The sequence below is a fragment of the Amblyomma americanum genome, chromosome 1, assembly GCF_052857255.1.
Source record: "Amblyomma americanum isolate KBUSLIRL-KWMA chromosome 1, ASM5285725v1, whole genome shotgun sequence".
In the NCBI taxonomy this organism is placed as follows: Eukaryota; Metazoa; Arthropoda; class Arachnida; order Ixodida; family Ixodidae; genus Amblyomma; species Amblyomma americanum.
The window spans coordinates 560,079,211-560,094,618 of record NC_135497.1 but is presented as its reverse complement, the minus strand read 5'-3'; the positions used below and the strand labels follow the sequence as shown (position 1 = coordinate 560,094,618).

The window sequence follows — 15,408 nt, the reverse complement described above, 5'->3', positions numbered from 1 at the left end:
ATTTCCAGCTGTGTTCGTATTTCCTTTTCACGGTCATTCCAAGAAGCTTTTTTAGCGCTGGGCAAAGATGTTCATTTACATAAACTGGGGTTGTATCTTCGAAACCAAGGTCAGTGTTTGTGAACCGTTCCTTCCTAGCCTTTCTCAAAACAGCATCACGCTTCGCTCGTGATCTAAACTGGACGACGATGTTGGTCTTGTTGACGTTTTTCTTTGTCGGGACGCGATGGCAGATTTCAATGTCGCTTTCCTCAATAGGCTCACTTATCAAGCTGCCAAGGTGGGACAGTATTTCGGGGAGTGATTCAGTTTCCTTCTTGATTACGCCTTGAATTTCGAGGTTGCTTTTTCTGGAATATTGCTCAGACTGAACAAGCCTGTATTCGAGATCGTCTATTTTGATTTCCAGGGATGAACACTTTGCGTGGAGAGCTTCATTTGCAACTCTTAGCTGCGTATTTTTTGCTGCCTCATCGTCCAGCTTTTTTTCCAGGTCCTCAATCGTTTGATGTGCGAATTCCAAACTCTGGGTTATATTTCTCTGCTCATTTTTCAGTTCTCGGATTTCACTTCGCAAGTCTCGTTCAAGGGACTCACGAAAAGCTTTGACTTCTTGTTTCAGTTCCTCCTTTAATTTAGCCAATTCAGTTCTCATGTCTTCCTTTAGTTTGCCTATTTCTTTACTCACGACCAAGGTGGCTAGTTTCTTTGCACAAAACCAAAAACACGAAACACAGAAACACGAAAACACAGAAACACGAAATGGAAACAATGCACTGTACACCCGTAACTTGACTCGTACTGAGCGGTTTCTAGATTGGCAGCAGCGACGAAGCGTAGAACAGAAGTAGTCCAGTGGAAGTGTAAAAAATTTTTTTTTAGCACTAACCTGCAATGAAGCAGAAGACTTAGCGAAGTGCACACACGCTTCACCGCTACTGCCAAGTGAAGGCTGTGGGGATGAAGGGGCTCCTTTTGTAGGGTCCAGTCGAAAGACGACTACGCAGGCGTAGACGAAGCAGCAAGTAGCAGGCGTACGTAGCCAGCGATTACGCCTCCTGGTAACTGGAAAGCCGATGATCGCACGGGCGTTGGACCGGATGGCTTTTAAACAACTTTGCAGTATGTGCCCTGCAATGAAGCAGAAGACTTAGCGAAGTGCACACACGCTTCACCGCTACTGCCAAGTGAAGGCTGTGGGGATGAAGGGGCTCCTTTTGTAGGGTCCAGTCGAAAGACGACTACGCAGGCGTAGACGAAGCAGCAAGTAGCAGGCGTACGTAGCCAGCGATTACGCCTCCTGGTAACTGGAAAGCCGATGATCGCACGGGCGTTGGACCGGATGGCTTTTAAACAACTTTGCAGTATGTGCCCTGCAATGAAGCAGAAGACTTAGCGAAGTGCACACACGCTTCACCGCTACTGCCAAGTGAAGGCTGTGGGGATGAAGGGGCTCCTTTTGTAGGGTCCAGTCGAAAGACGACTACGCAGGCGTAGACGAAGCAGCAAGTAGCAGGCGTACGTAGCCAGCGATTACGCCTCCTGGTAACTGGAAAGCCGATGATCGCACGGGCGTTGGACCGGATGGCTTTTAAACAACTTTGCAGTATGTGCCCTGCAATGAAGCAGAAGACTTAGCGAAGTGCACACACGCTTCACCGCTACTGCCAAGTGAAGGCTGTGGGGATGAAGGGGCTCCTTTTGTAGGGTCCAGTCGAAAGACGACTACGCAGGCGTAGACGAAGCAGCAAGTAGCAGGCGTACGTAGCCAGCGATTACGCCTCCTGGTAACTGGAAAGCCGATGATCGCACGGGCGTTGGACCGGATGGCTTTTAAACAACTTTGCAGTATGTGCCCTGCAATGAAGCAGAAGACTTAGCGAAGTGCACACACGCTTCAGCGCTACTGCCATTCTAGTCCCTGTGTTCAAATCTGGTCGTAGCAATGTCGTTTGTAACTATCGTCTCGTCTCTTTGACAATGGTGTATGGTTTATAGGGGTTTAACGTCCCAAAGCGGCTGAGGCTGTGAGCGACGCCGTAGTGAAGGGCTCCGGAAATTTCGACCACCTGGGGATCTTTAGCATGGACTGACAACGCACAGCACATGGGCTTCAAGAATTTCGCCTTCATAGAAATTCGACCGCCGCGGCCAGGATCGAACCCGCGTCTTTCCGGTCAGCAGCCGAGCGCCATAATCACTGCGTGCTTGTCTTACAAGAACGGCGACTCACGATTCTAAGATATTTGTTTTTCATTACGGCATGAAGAGTGGCACTTGTTTTGGACTTGTTTGCTGAAATATAACTTCACTCCGCGCAAACTGTTTCCTATTATCGTCTGCTGTGTTTCGTGAGCGCGAGAATTCACGTTCTTTCCTTTTCATGTATGTGAAAAAAAATTGTTTCCCTCCGTGCATTTCACTGGACACTTGACCTTCTTAGTTTGAGGAGCATAAACGCATTCGCTAAAAGTTTGCCCTCAGTAAACCTTACAAATCGCGCTGCATTTTTTCGCTCATTCAGTTTGTATCCAGCCGCTAGCAGTGCTGTGAGCTAGAGGTAGAAATGACGGCTCTGCTGCAGTCTGTTTTTGGCATTTTCGGGTGCTAGGTTGTATTCGTTTAAGGAGAAATTTTTTGTACACAGTGTGCTTTAAAATAGGTGTAGAAGGATTAAGAAAATAGGTAAACAATTTCATTAAAAGCGAAATGCCTTGTAAATCGTGCTTCAAATGCGTTGAATTGTAGCAATTGCTAGAAAAACGCAGATATCCTTGAAGAATAAACTTTTTTGTAAAATTTATTACTGGAATAAACCGAGATGTGTATATTCATGCCCTAAACTGTTTAGCTACGGCGTAATTTTTCAATAAATGTGAAGGAAATTATGTATAGATCTGAAGAGGTAGTTTTAACTGTGTCAAGGAGACTTATTCGCTTGATATCTGTAAATGCCATCATTGTACTTTGGCTGTGCCGGTCATATGTGAAGATTGCACTGTCTGTATGACATTATGTCGCCTGTTTTTGATATGTATGTTGTGTTATCCCCCCCCCCCCCTCACTGTAATGCCATTTTGTGGCACCGTCTTAGGCAATTGCCTATCTGAGGCAGTTTATATGTATCAGCAGCGCGAACACAAAAAGGAAGAAGAAGGAGAAGATAGTACAGAGCGCTGTACTATCTTCTCCTTCTCCTTCCTTTTTGTGTTCGCGCTGCTGATACATATGGATCGCAACCAACTAGCCCGGCAGATGGTGTTATTTGAGGCAGTTTGACCGCTGAAATGCAGATCTTTAGGCGCCCCTTTCTGGTGCCTGGGCACAGGGCACCGCGATGGGGAAGTCCAGCGGAGCCATTGCTTATGTGCTCCCTACAGAGGCGCTATGTGAAGCGCCAACAGAAGTGTTGCCCCGTTCGCAGCATCGCAGGGTGCGACGTTACTTTGCGCTCCGCGGTCTCTGCAGGGGAATACTGGAGAGGAACAGAGTGAACTGCGCTCACCGAGCAGCGGGGACTTGTGCCAGTAGCCGTCGCGCACCTCGACGTAGTCGGTTTCACAGTTGTCCGACTCGTAGATGTCCAGCCGGGTGACGTTCAGCACGATTCGCTCCCCGTGCGTGGCTGTGATTCGCCACTCGCAGTGCTCGCCCTCGGCCGGTGTCGTCACGCTGTTCACCAGCTCAGGCGACGCAATCAGGCCGCTTGGCTCCTGCATGGTGCGGCCGCACTCTGCGCCACAGGGGAGAGACGACACGACTGTGATGACGGTGTTTCAGTCATTGTCACTTCGGCTGATACAAGCTTCAACATCGCCATCTGGTTCGGCATAGGAAATGTGGTCGTTCAGGCATTACCTAGTCCAGATTACTCGCTTGTTTTTACTAGCATTAGGACCATTTTAAATAAGCGTGATTCATTGTCATCTTTAGCCGACACGTGCCTTGCCGATGCGATTATCCTGACCGAAACGTGGTTGTCCGAGAAAGTTGATTCTCGGCAACTGTTCACTTGTGAAAAAAATTACATTTACAGATCTCAGCGCTGCGGACGCTTAGGGGGTGGTCTTTTGATTGCCGCATCAGATGACATTTTTTCCTTTGTGTGTGTGTGTGTTGGGTTTTATGGCACATAGGCAGCTAAGGCCATCATGCGCCAAACTCAAGGTGTAGAATTGGCTTTCTGTAGAATGTTTAAGAATATCAAAAAATGCCGATGGCGTAGATGACCTAAAAACATTGTGCTGCCTAGTAAAAGAAGAGGAGAAATTTGGAAATCGCTAATGGTAAAAGCCTTAAAGAAGGTCAGGCAGCCTTAGCAGCTATCCTTGGCTAGGCAAGGATCCTGAGGCTCCCAACCAATCAAATAAAAAGCCTGAGCCTACTTCTCAGGACTGAGAAAGTGGCTGAGGTGTATCATGTAATAAAGGGAACCAGTGGTTCAAAAGTTACAGTTTTTCGAGGACGCCCGCTGCTTTTAAAAAGCTAAAAACGGAGGGTATGTTAACAATGGCATTATCAGCTAAGAGCAATGTTGGGTGAAAAGGAATGTATTCATGATAAAATTGAGTGAAGTACTTTTTTCTTAGTTTTTTCTTGGAATTTATTTGCACTTGTATTCGTCTAAAGAATAAGCACGTTGTATTTTTCGTATGCTACCGACAACCTTGTCCGCAGCCTTCCGTCTGTGACGGCCTATGTGACGCTAGCAATTCGGTCCTTTCTAGGTTTTCGAGGGCACCTCTTTATGTTTTTGGTGACTTCAATCTTCTCACAATTTCATGGAATAGCCCCTCCCCTATTTTCATGTCTCATCTGCTTCATCAGAATTTTCTGCATTTATTTACTTGTGTTCAATGTTCACCTTGCTTAAATCAGAAAACAACCCACCCATGTTACCCAGACACCTGCCAACGTATTCGACGTGTTAACCGCCTCTCCCAAAACAACATCTTCAATTAGCTTTCTTCGGGGCTCAAGTGACCATAAAGCGATTCATCTAACTATGCCGTCGCGCTCTCCTATGCTTTAAGGCGGTGTAAATTACTCAGAAACTGTAACAAAGCGGATTTTCAAGCCATCAATGCAGAACTGGAGCGCTTTGCGAATACCTTCTTTCCGCAGTTCTAAGGGCGTTCTATTCATGAAAACTGGCGCATCTTCAAAGCGAAATTGAACGAACCCACTGATAAATTCAACCCTGTTCGCAGCGTTTTCTGTTCTGAACAAGCGCTTTGGTTTAACTTATCGCTAAAGCGTCTACTAAACAAGAAAAAACGCGTCTACTGGCGCCTAAAACCTACAAGCATTTCTGGAAAATAGCACCATTATCTTACTGTTGCGTCACAGTACAAGCAGGCCCTGCATCGCACTAAGCATGCTTTTTATCACCACACACTGCCTCAGTTGCTTGCTTCCAACCCACAAAAATTCTGGAACGTGATTAATATGTGCAAAAAAAAAGATATTCGACTTCACTCCCAAAATAGTGTCCCGGTTTCACCTTAAAAGTGATGAGATGTCTTGAATGATACATTTTCTCATCGTTTACTTACACTGTGCTGCCGTCTACTTTACTTGATACTGCGGTTTCAGAACTGGCTCCGATGGAACCAATTGCTATCAGTGACGAAGGAGTTGCAACGCTAATTCACAAAGGGAAGCTTGCATCAGCTGCAGGGGTAGACGGCATCAATTATAAGTTCCTCAAGAGTACATGCTTATATTCATCCCTGATGTTCGAAATTTTTACACAGTCCCTCCTGAGCACATCGCTACCTGACGACTGGAGGATCGGCAAGGTGGTTCCTGTCCACAAGTCTTGTGACGTTCATAATCGTAATAGCTACAAGCCTATTTCTTAACACCAATTTCGTGCAAGCTCCTTGAACAAATCATCTATTCACACCTTGTCGACTATCTGCAATCTATTTTGTTTTTTGCAGACTCACAACATTGACCCGCCGCGGTGGCTCAGTGGTTAGGACGCTCTGCTACTGATCCGGAGTTCCTAGGTTCGAAGCCGACCGCGGCGGCTGAGTTTTTATGGAGGCAAAACGCTAAGGCGCCCGTGTGTTGTGCGATGTCAGTGCGCGTTAAAGATCCAAGGTAGTCAAAATTATTCCGGAGCCCTCCATTATGGCACCTCTCTCTTCCTTTCTTCTTTCACTCCCTCCTTTATCCTTTTCCTTACGGCGCGGTTCAGGTGTCCAACGATATATGAGACAGATACTACGGCATTTCCTTCCCCCCCCCCAAAAAAAAAAACAATTAAAATTTTTTTTAGAGTCGTAAGATGGTTTTCGTAAGTATCATTCCTGCGAAACTTAATTGCATTCTCTAATGGTTTAATTTCTACTCTTGATCGCTCATTCTTATTCACTGTATATTTCTCGACTTCACAAAAGCTTTTCATACCGTCTCACACCAACTGTCACTTAATAAGCTAAGTAAACTAAATATTGATAATGCTATCCTAAAATGGATTGAGTGTTTATTAAGTAATCGGCACCAATATGTAACTGATAACGGTCATGACTTCCGCATTTCTCCTGTAACATCTGGCGTTCCAAAAGGATCAGTGCTAGGACCTCTTTTTTTCCTAATCTATGTTAATGATCGTTCCTCTTTAGTCACTTCCGAAATAAGGTTTTTCGCTGACGATTGTGTTTTATACAGAGAAGTTACTAACCTAGGTGATGCATGTAGTCTTCAAAATGACCTGAATAGTATTGAAACTTGGTGTAATATCTGGCTTATCAGACTAAGCTTTAGGAAATGTAAAGTGATGAGAATCACACTCATGACTAAGCATAAAATATCGTGCTCATACTCACTTAATGACATCTCACTCACCCAAGTTAACAAGCGTAAGTACCTTGGTGTTCAAATGACAGATGATCTGTCCTGGGAGGCGCACATTGAGTGTATCACTAATGATGCTAACCGCATGCTTGGTTTCATCCGTCGCAACTTTTCCCTTGCCCCTGTCCCTCTAACACTGCTGCTGTATAAAAAAACTCTAGTGCGCTGCAAGCTTGACTACGCTGCCTCAGTGTGTGATCCGCACACTAACTCTCTCATTTCTTTACTTAAATCGATTCAAAAACGATCTGCGAGATTTGTAATGTCTAATTACTCACGTCATGCCAGTGTTTCCCAAATGAAAAAAAAAAAACGCAACCTTCCAGATCTTTCAATACGACGCTGCATTTCTCGCCTGTGCACTTTTCATAAAATATATTACAGTAACAATAGCCTAAAGAAATCCCCGTTTGTTCCTCCACTGTGGATTTCTCGTTCCTCCGTTTGTGGATTTCTCGAAGGCTTTTGATCGTCTAAACCATCAAATACTACTCAACAAGCTAGAAAAATATGGAATCCGTGGCACTGCAGCTTGTCTACTAAAGTCCTACCTACAGCATCGATATCAATGTGTAACAATAGATCAGCATGTTTCAACTCTTCAACCTATAACCACTGGAGTTCCACAAGGAAGCATTTTAGGACCGCTACTGTTTATTGTATACATAAACGACATAACAAATATCAGTAACCTTCCAAAATATGTTCTGTATGCAGACGATACCAGTCTCTTATTTAGTGGCAATAATATTCCATTGCTCATTTCAAACACAAACAGTGTGTTAGAAAAGTTGAAATCGTGGAGCGCAGCAAATTCCTTGATAATAAATAGTGAAAAAACAAAAGCGGTACTTTTTCATTACCGGCAGAGTGCCGTTACATCAGATCTTAGGCTAAAAATAGACAACTCTATTATAGAGGTGGTTGACACAGTAAAAACACTAGGAATTTTCTTTAACAAGAACATGAGCTGGGACCCTCACATTAGCTTCTCTTTAACCAATTTATCAAAGTGCGTCGAAATTCTCGCGAAATTTCGCTCCTATCTACCCGTATCGATTAAATTAATAATATACAACACATTATTCATGTCGTATGTTAACTACTGTTTCCTTGTCTGGGGCTCTACTACTCAAACTAACCTGCACAAGATATACATGCTGCAAAAGAAAGCAGTACGTTATATAGCAAATGTTGACTACCTCGCACATACCGAAGAACTGTTTAAGAGATTCAAAATCATACCCGCTCATAAGCTATACGAATTTTTCTTAGCCATAAGATATAAAAAATCCATTTCTCACGGTGACAATTTCTTGACAGCATTGTCATCCCTCGAAACAAACTCAACGCCATACTCGTTTCGAAAACACGAACGTTGGACCATTCCCTTTTGCCGTACAGAACATGGTCGACAGATGATGCGTCATGCAGTTCCAAGGTTACTAAACAAATTCATCTTTGAACGTTTTTCTCTTGAAACATCTAGTACACAAACTCTAAGAAATCATTTTTTGTAAGCCACTGTATTCCCTTTGTGTGAAAAGTGTGACACGAATGACTTTTGCATCTATGTTAACACCAATGTATTGCGTATTAATGAACATGTACCAAGAGTTTATATCGATTGTTCTGAATTTTTTGTATTATATTCTGTTAGGTAGCGTGTGTGGATTTTGTACTTTTTAAAAAAAAAAAAATTTTGCCCTTGCTGTACGCCATGTAGGGGGGCTCGGGCTCCCTCAAGCGAAAATCGTTCGCTTTTTGCCTGAGCCTGCCCACATCATAATGATGTAAATAAAACTGACTTGACTTGACTTGACTTGACTGTACTCATCGTCTCATAGAGCTTGCCACTTAAAGGTGCATGTTCCACAATGCAGGACTGATCAGTTCATACATTCCTTCCTCCCCAAAACTGCCTGGGACTGGAACCACTTGCCTTCCTCCATCGTCACCATTATGGACAATGTAAAATTCAAAGATGCCGTTTCTACTTATGAACTGTTACTACTTGTTGTTTTTCTGCATTCTGTTTGTTTCGCTATATTAACCACTCCTCTCTGTAACGCCTGACCGGCCCTCAGAGTAATAAAATAAAATGAAATGAAATGAGAGCTCCCTGCACAGAATTAATTTCCTCGGCTATCCGCACTGTGGCTGGGATTCTGGACGATCTAAACATGTGCTTAAGGCATGAATGCATTTATTACCCAAGCATAATCAATAGTTCGATGAAAATTCGTCTCGTCAGGCATTGGATTAAAGAAAAAGGAATGCGGTCACTGACCAAGTCATGAAATTCAAGACTTTACGTATATAAGTCGCGACGATTTCATGTCCCGCTGAGTGAGCAAGGAACCCGTACGAGGTTCCGAAACGTCTTGGTCTCGTCAATGACCGCATTCCTTTTTCTTTAATTCCCAAGCACAGTTCGTTGACGGGGCGTCAGTTTTAGCAAGCACCTTTCCTTTATTTCTCAATGCATATCATTCGCATGCAGATATGGAAGGATCCTTGGGCGGTGGCTAGTCATGAATTTGATACGGGATACAAGAATTTGATCTGACAATTTGGAAGTACCGGAAAAAATGACACAAAGAGAATCACGTTTATCAGAGAAAAAATCAGGCGTAACATAAAGACAAAACAACGAAGATGATGCATTCGTAAACAATTGTCATCATAGCACATGTTCCACGGTATTAAAGATTACATAAAAAAAGTTGTCACTAGTAAGCAGGGTAACTAGGATGCTTCTGAAACAAGAACCAATTTCACCGTCGGTCATCGAGTGATTTTTAGATGCGGGAAGTATTTTCCTGGTCAGACTGAGCGAGAACTATGTGGAGGCTACGTCAACGAATCTACAGGGAGTTTGCTTCTGTTAGTAGTAATGTTATTGACTAGAACGGCTAAACGATAACCTTGTAAATGTAAAAGTAGAATAATATTGCTTGCTACAGATAAAGGTCTAGATTCAGTTTTGGGTGCCAAAAAATTGATTTGTCTAAGCGCTCTTTTCTGAAAGTTTATTACAGGACAGATATACGGTGGATCAGTAAGGCCCCAGGCCTTAATAGATTAAGCAAACTGTGATTTGAAGATTTGGAATATAAGGTTCTTAATACGTGTTTGTTTCGGAATATTTCCGTGACCTCTCTAGTGCCGTAGTGTGCGCTATAAGAGGAAAAAAATTTCCTGCTAAGAAAAAGCGAATTCTCTGGTTACTTCTCCATCACAGTTGAGAAGAGGAAAACTAGTTAAAGAACACAAAAAGTGAGTGTTTCGCATAATTATCGAGTAATCAATAACTGAACGCTCTTCTCATACTTTTCTCTCTCCTACTGTACATGGCTGTACACAGACTGATCAAGGCAGCTTTTTACACAGGACATCAATGTGCAGTTTCCAGTCTAAAACACATTATTCGTTATACTTATCACACGCTTATTCACATGTCTGTAAGCTACACGCAGCTAAAATGTTTCTAGAGGTAGCTGCACGCCAATCTTAACCACTACGCCCACTCACTGCGCTGTTTATTATTTAGTGAAGGCATTTAAAAAAAATGTCAGTCGGCTTCCCTGGTCGAAGAATACAGCGAGAACAGTGTGTATGCACCGAAGTGGGCGGACAGGTCGACCTAACAGCATAATCTTAGAAATCTTAATCTTACACTACAGAAACTAAAGGTGTACGTATCTTGTCGTACCCGAATTGCTCGCGTGCTTTGGTTGCGCTTTGTGTGAGTTCTCAGGCTCCTCTGGGGAAAATGCCCTAGTAGGGAGGTATCGACTATAGATAGCCCTTGCGAATTTCCAACATCGTTAGTGCAGTGGCCGACGATGTTGTGGGAAACCTCGCTTGTTGTTCCGAAACCACACCTGCAGGATGTACACACAACCTGAATGTCCGTTGGTGGGGTGGCTTCAGTGCATTACAACAACGCAGTTAGGTGAACGGTTGCGCCATGCGCGCCAGACTCAAATATCGAAATATCTCACCGCCTCCTTTAATTACTATGCACGGCATGAATGAGTGCTAGTGTTCGGAAACGGCCCCGTTATATTCTTCCACACAGTTGACAGTTTGTCGCTATTGTATAAAGCAAGCGTTCCATCTTCAGCGTTCCGGCGGACCCAAGCGCTCTGTTCCTTGATGATTACTCTTTCAACGTGGAATCATTAATAAATTTTCGAACAGCATTTCTGCTTAATTCAGATATTTACAGATGACGGTAATCTCTTCTCCTTAAATAGCTATAACACAATTAGGAATACGAGCCTTAGACCAACAAAGCATCTAATGCTATATGAGACGTCGTAGTGGAGGACTTCGGGCAATTTCGACCACATGGGGCGATATTCCATGAGCTGTCCAGTTTCAAGTAGCCATTTCGCGTCCGTGTGGACCTCTGTCATTGGTCACTCAGATGCACCCGCGGCTTTTAAGCGTCTGTGCAAAAAGACCATTGGTAGGTTGGCGATCGACCCTTACCATTGGCTGCCATCGACTGCGATATGCAGTCACTGATGAAGAGCATTGCAGCGCTCTGTCAACATCAGGCGAACGGACCTGCCCGCCTGGCTGCCATTGGCTGCGATATGCAACCAAGAGAAGGGTCCTGTCGCTATTCACCCAATGGCTGAGGCGCCGTGCATGGACACTTCAAAGCAGCGAGTACATTAGAGAGACCAATGACAGAGGACCAGATGGAAGCGAAATGGCCGCTTAAAAAAGAACCGCTTTTGAAATACGGCCCTAGGAGTTATTTACCGTGCACTGATATCGCAGAGTACATGGGCCTCCAGCGTTTCGCTTTCATCGAAATGCGACCGCCCCGGACGGGATCAAACCCGCGTGTGTCTTTACGGTCAGCAGCAGAGCAGCATAACCACTGAGTCACATTTAATTCAGAGTCCACGACCCTAAACGTTTGAGAAAACAATTTGTATTGATGAGGGTCACATCTGCAGAAATTCAACCGTGAGCCTGAACAATGCCCAGTACTAGTCCAGCGCCAAGCCGCATTCGCACGAACGCCAAGTAGTTTGGCCCGTCAACGTTTCGTGAAGAAATTGCAGTGACAGAATCATACGTCCATACTATCTAGAAGAAACCCGGACAGCTAGTCAGGCTCTGCACGGAAGCAATACTTCAGGAAGTTGTGCACGGCTATACATCTGGCCTGCCGCTTTGTGCGCTTTGTGTGTAAACCATGATACATGGTTTAGAGCATGATGGCGCTCTAGCACATCCTTCGCCGCCTGCTGCACACTTTATTCACTCCAATTTTCCATGGAGGTCAAAAGCACTTGCTCGCTGCGTAGACGCAGCGAACAGCTGAAGTGACCACATTAGATTTTTATCTCTGGGTTATGTGAGAAATGAACTAGGTTATACAAAACGGAATCCACCAGTCCGTAAAACTTCAAACGAATAACTGCTGCCTCTTGTGCCGCAACAACCCTGGAATGTAAAACTGGTTTTAAATTCTTGCGTGATCGACTCATGATGTGCGTGTCATCAGGAGCCGCACTTTGCACACATTTTGTGACTACAGTTCTCGAGCTGAGTGCCCTTGTTAAAGTTATTCAAACAACCATAAAAACACGCCTAGAGCAGCGGTTATTGTGAGCATCACTTATCAATTTGCCCTGGCTGCGGTAGTCGAGCATAGTTTCGCGAGCTATCCGCTGAGATCAGCCTTCAGCCCCTCCGAACAAATCTCTATGAGCCTGCACACAGCAAGAAAGACGCCATAGAGGACGGCGTTTATCGTGAGCACGACACAGCAAATTCTGTTGCCTAGGGAGGCAAGCATAGAGTCGCGAGCTATGCGGACACCCTCCGAATAAATCTGTACCAGCTTGCGCGTTCTAAGAAAGATGTTCTAAAGGACAGCGTTGATCGTGAGCACGACAAGACACTTTGCCGGGGGCGTGCGTGGCAAGCATAGCTGCGCGTGCTATGACATATTATAAGCTATCAAGCCCTCAGAGTAAATTTCCACCAGCTCTCGCATTTCCAAGAAAGACGCCCTAAAGAACAGCATTGATTTTGAGCTGGACACGACATTTTGCCGTGGCCATGGGTGGTAATTATAGTTGCGCGGGCTATGCCAAATTATCAGCTATCAACCCCTCCGAGTAAATTTGCACCAACCTTTGCTCTCCAAGAAAGACGCCGTAAAGGACAGCGGTGATTGCGAGCATGGCATGACAATTTGACGTGGCCGTGGTTTGCAATTATAGTTGCGCGTGCTGCGTCAAATTATCAGCTATCAAGGCCTCGGAGTAAATTTGCACCAGCCTTTGCATTCCAAGAACGACGCCCTAAAGAACAGCGTTGATTGCGAGAACGACATGGCACTTTGATGTGGCCGCGGGTGGCAATTATAGTTACGCGTGCTATAACCAATAATCAGCTATCAACCCCTCGGTGTTAATTTGCAGCAGCCTTAGGTTTCTAAGAATGACGCCCTAGAGGACAGTGCTCATTGTGAGGGTGACACGGCACTTTGCCGTGGCCGTGGGTGGCAAGCATAGTTAGGCGCTCAATGCCCCATTATCAGATATCAACGCCTCCGAGTTAATTTGCATCAGCCTTTGCTTTCCAAGAAATACACCCTAGAGGACAGTGTTGATTGTAAGCATGACAAGGCACTTTGTCTTGACCGTGGGTGGCAAGCATAGTTAGGTGTTCTATGCCCAATTAACAGCTATCGACCCCTACGAGTTCATTTGCGACAGTCTTCGCTTCATGACATATGCCCTCGAGGACAGTGTTGATTGTGAGCTTGACACGGCACTTTGCCGTGGCAGTGTGTGGCAATCATAGTTAGGCGTTCAATTCCCAATAATGAGATATCAACCCTTCTGAGTTAATCTGCACCAGCTTTCGCTTGCCAATAAAGACGCCCTAGAGGACAGTGTTGATTGTGAGCATGACACGACATTTTGCCGTGGCCATGGGTGGCAAGCATAGTTAGACGTTCAGTGCTCAATTATCAGATATCTACCCCTCCGAGTTAGTTTGCACCAGCCTTTGCTTTCCAAGAAAGACGCCCTAGAGGACAGTGTTGATTGTAGGCATGACAAGCACTTTGTCTTGACCGTGGGTGGCAAGCGTAGTCAGGCGTTCTATTCCCGATTATCAACTATCAACCATTCTGAGTTAATATGCACCATACTTCGCTTTCCAAGAATGACGCCCTAGAGGACAGTGTTGATTGTGTGCATGACATGGCACTTGGTCTTGACCGTGGGTGGCAAGCATAGTTCGGCGTTCTATGCCCAAATATCAGCTATCGACCCGTCCGAGTTAATTTGCGCCAGCCTTCGCATTCCAAGAAAGAAGCCCTGGAGGACAGTGTTGATTGTAAGCATGACACGACACTTTGCCGTGACCAATGGCGGCAAGCATAGTTAGGAATTCTATGCCCAATTATCAGATATCAACCCTTTCGAGTTAATCTTCACCAGTCTTCGCTTTCCAAGAAAGAATCCCTAGAGGACAGCGTTGATTGTGAGCATGACATGGCACTTTGCTGAGGCCGTGGGTGGCAAGCATAGTTATGCGTTCAATGAGCAATTATCAGCTATGAACCCCTCCGAGTTAATTTGCACCAACCTTCGCTTTCCAAGAAAGAAGCACCAGAGGACAGTGTTGATTGTGAGCATGACACGGCAATTTGCCGTGGCAGTGTGTGGCAAGCATAGTCAGGCGTTCTATTCCAAATTATCAGCTACCAACCCTTCCGAGTTAATCTGCACCAGCTTTCGCTTTACACGAACGACGCCATAGAGGACAGTGTTGATTGTGAGCATGACGTGACACTTTGCCATGACCATGGGTGGCAAGCATAGTTAGACGTTTAATGCCCAATTATCCGCTATCAACCCCTCGAGTCAATTTGCGCCAGCCTTCGCTTTCCAAGAAAGACGCGCCCTTGAGTACAGTGCTGATTGTGAGCATGACACGATACTTTGCCGTGACCATGGGTGGCAAGCATAGTTATGTGTTCAATGCCCAATTATCACCTATCAACCCATCCGAGTTAATCTGCACCAGTGTTCGCTTTAGCCCTAGAGAGCGTTGATTGTGAGCATGGCATGGCACTTTGCTGTGACCATGGGTGGCAAGCACAGTTAGGCGTTTTATGCTCAATTCCAGATGTCAACCACTCCGAGTTAATTTGCACCAAGGTTCGCTTTCCAAGAAAGACGCCCTAGAGGACAGTGTTGACTGTGAGCATAGCATGGCACTTTGCCGTGACCAAGCGTGGCAAGCATAATTAGACGTTCAATGCCCGATTATCAGCTATCAACCCTCCGAGCCAATTCGCGCCAGCCTTCGCTTTCCAAGAAAGACGCGCCCTAGAGGACAGTGTTGACTGTGAGCATGACACGACACTTTGCCCTGACCATGGGTGGCAAGCATAGTTATGCGTTCAATGCCCAATTATCAGCTATGAACCCCTCCGAGTTAATTTGCGCCAGCCTTCGCTTTCCAAGAAAGACGCCCTAGAGGACAGTGTTG

General features: G+C 45.1%; 1 protein-coding gene across 3 annotated transcripts in view; it reads right to left on the bottom strand.

Moving 5' to 3' along the window:
- Window positions 1-15,408, bottom strand: part of LOC144116373 (protein tolkin-like) — a 1,150,388-nt gene that overhangs the window by 297,594 nt on the left and 837,386 nt on the right. For 2 of the 3 annotated variants that reach the window (XM_077651146.1, XM_077651145.1), the window contains exon 8: window positions 3,506-3,733. The exons of the other annotated variant lie outside the window; for it this stretch is intronic. In XM_077651146.1, coding sequence (XP_077507272.1) covers window positions 3,506-3,733 — 228 coding nt within the window. The remainder of the gene's footprint in view (window positions 1-3,505; window positions 3,734-15,408) is intronic. 3 annotated transcript variants of the gene reach the window in all.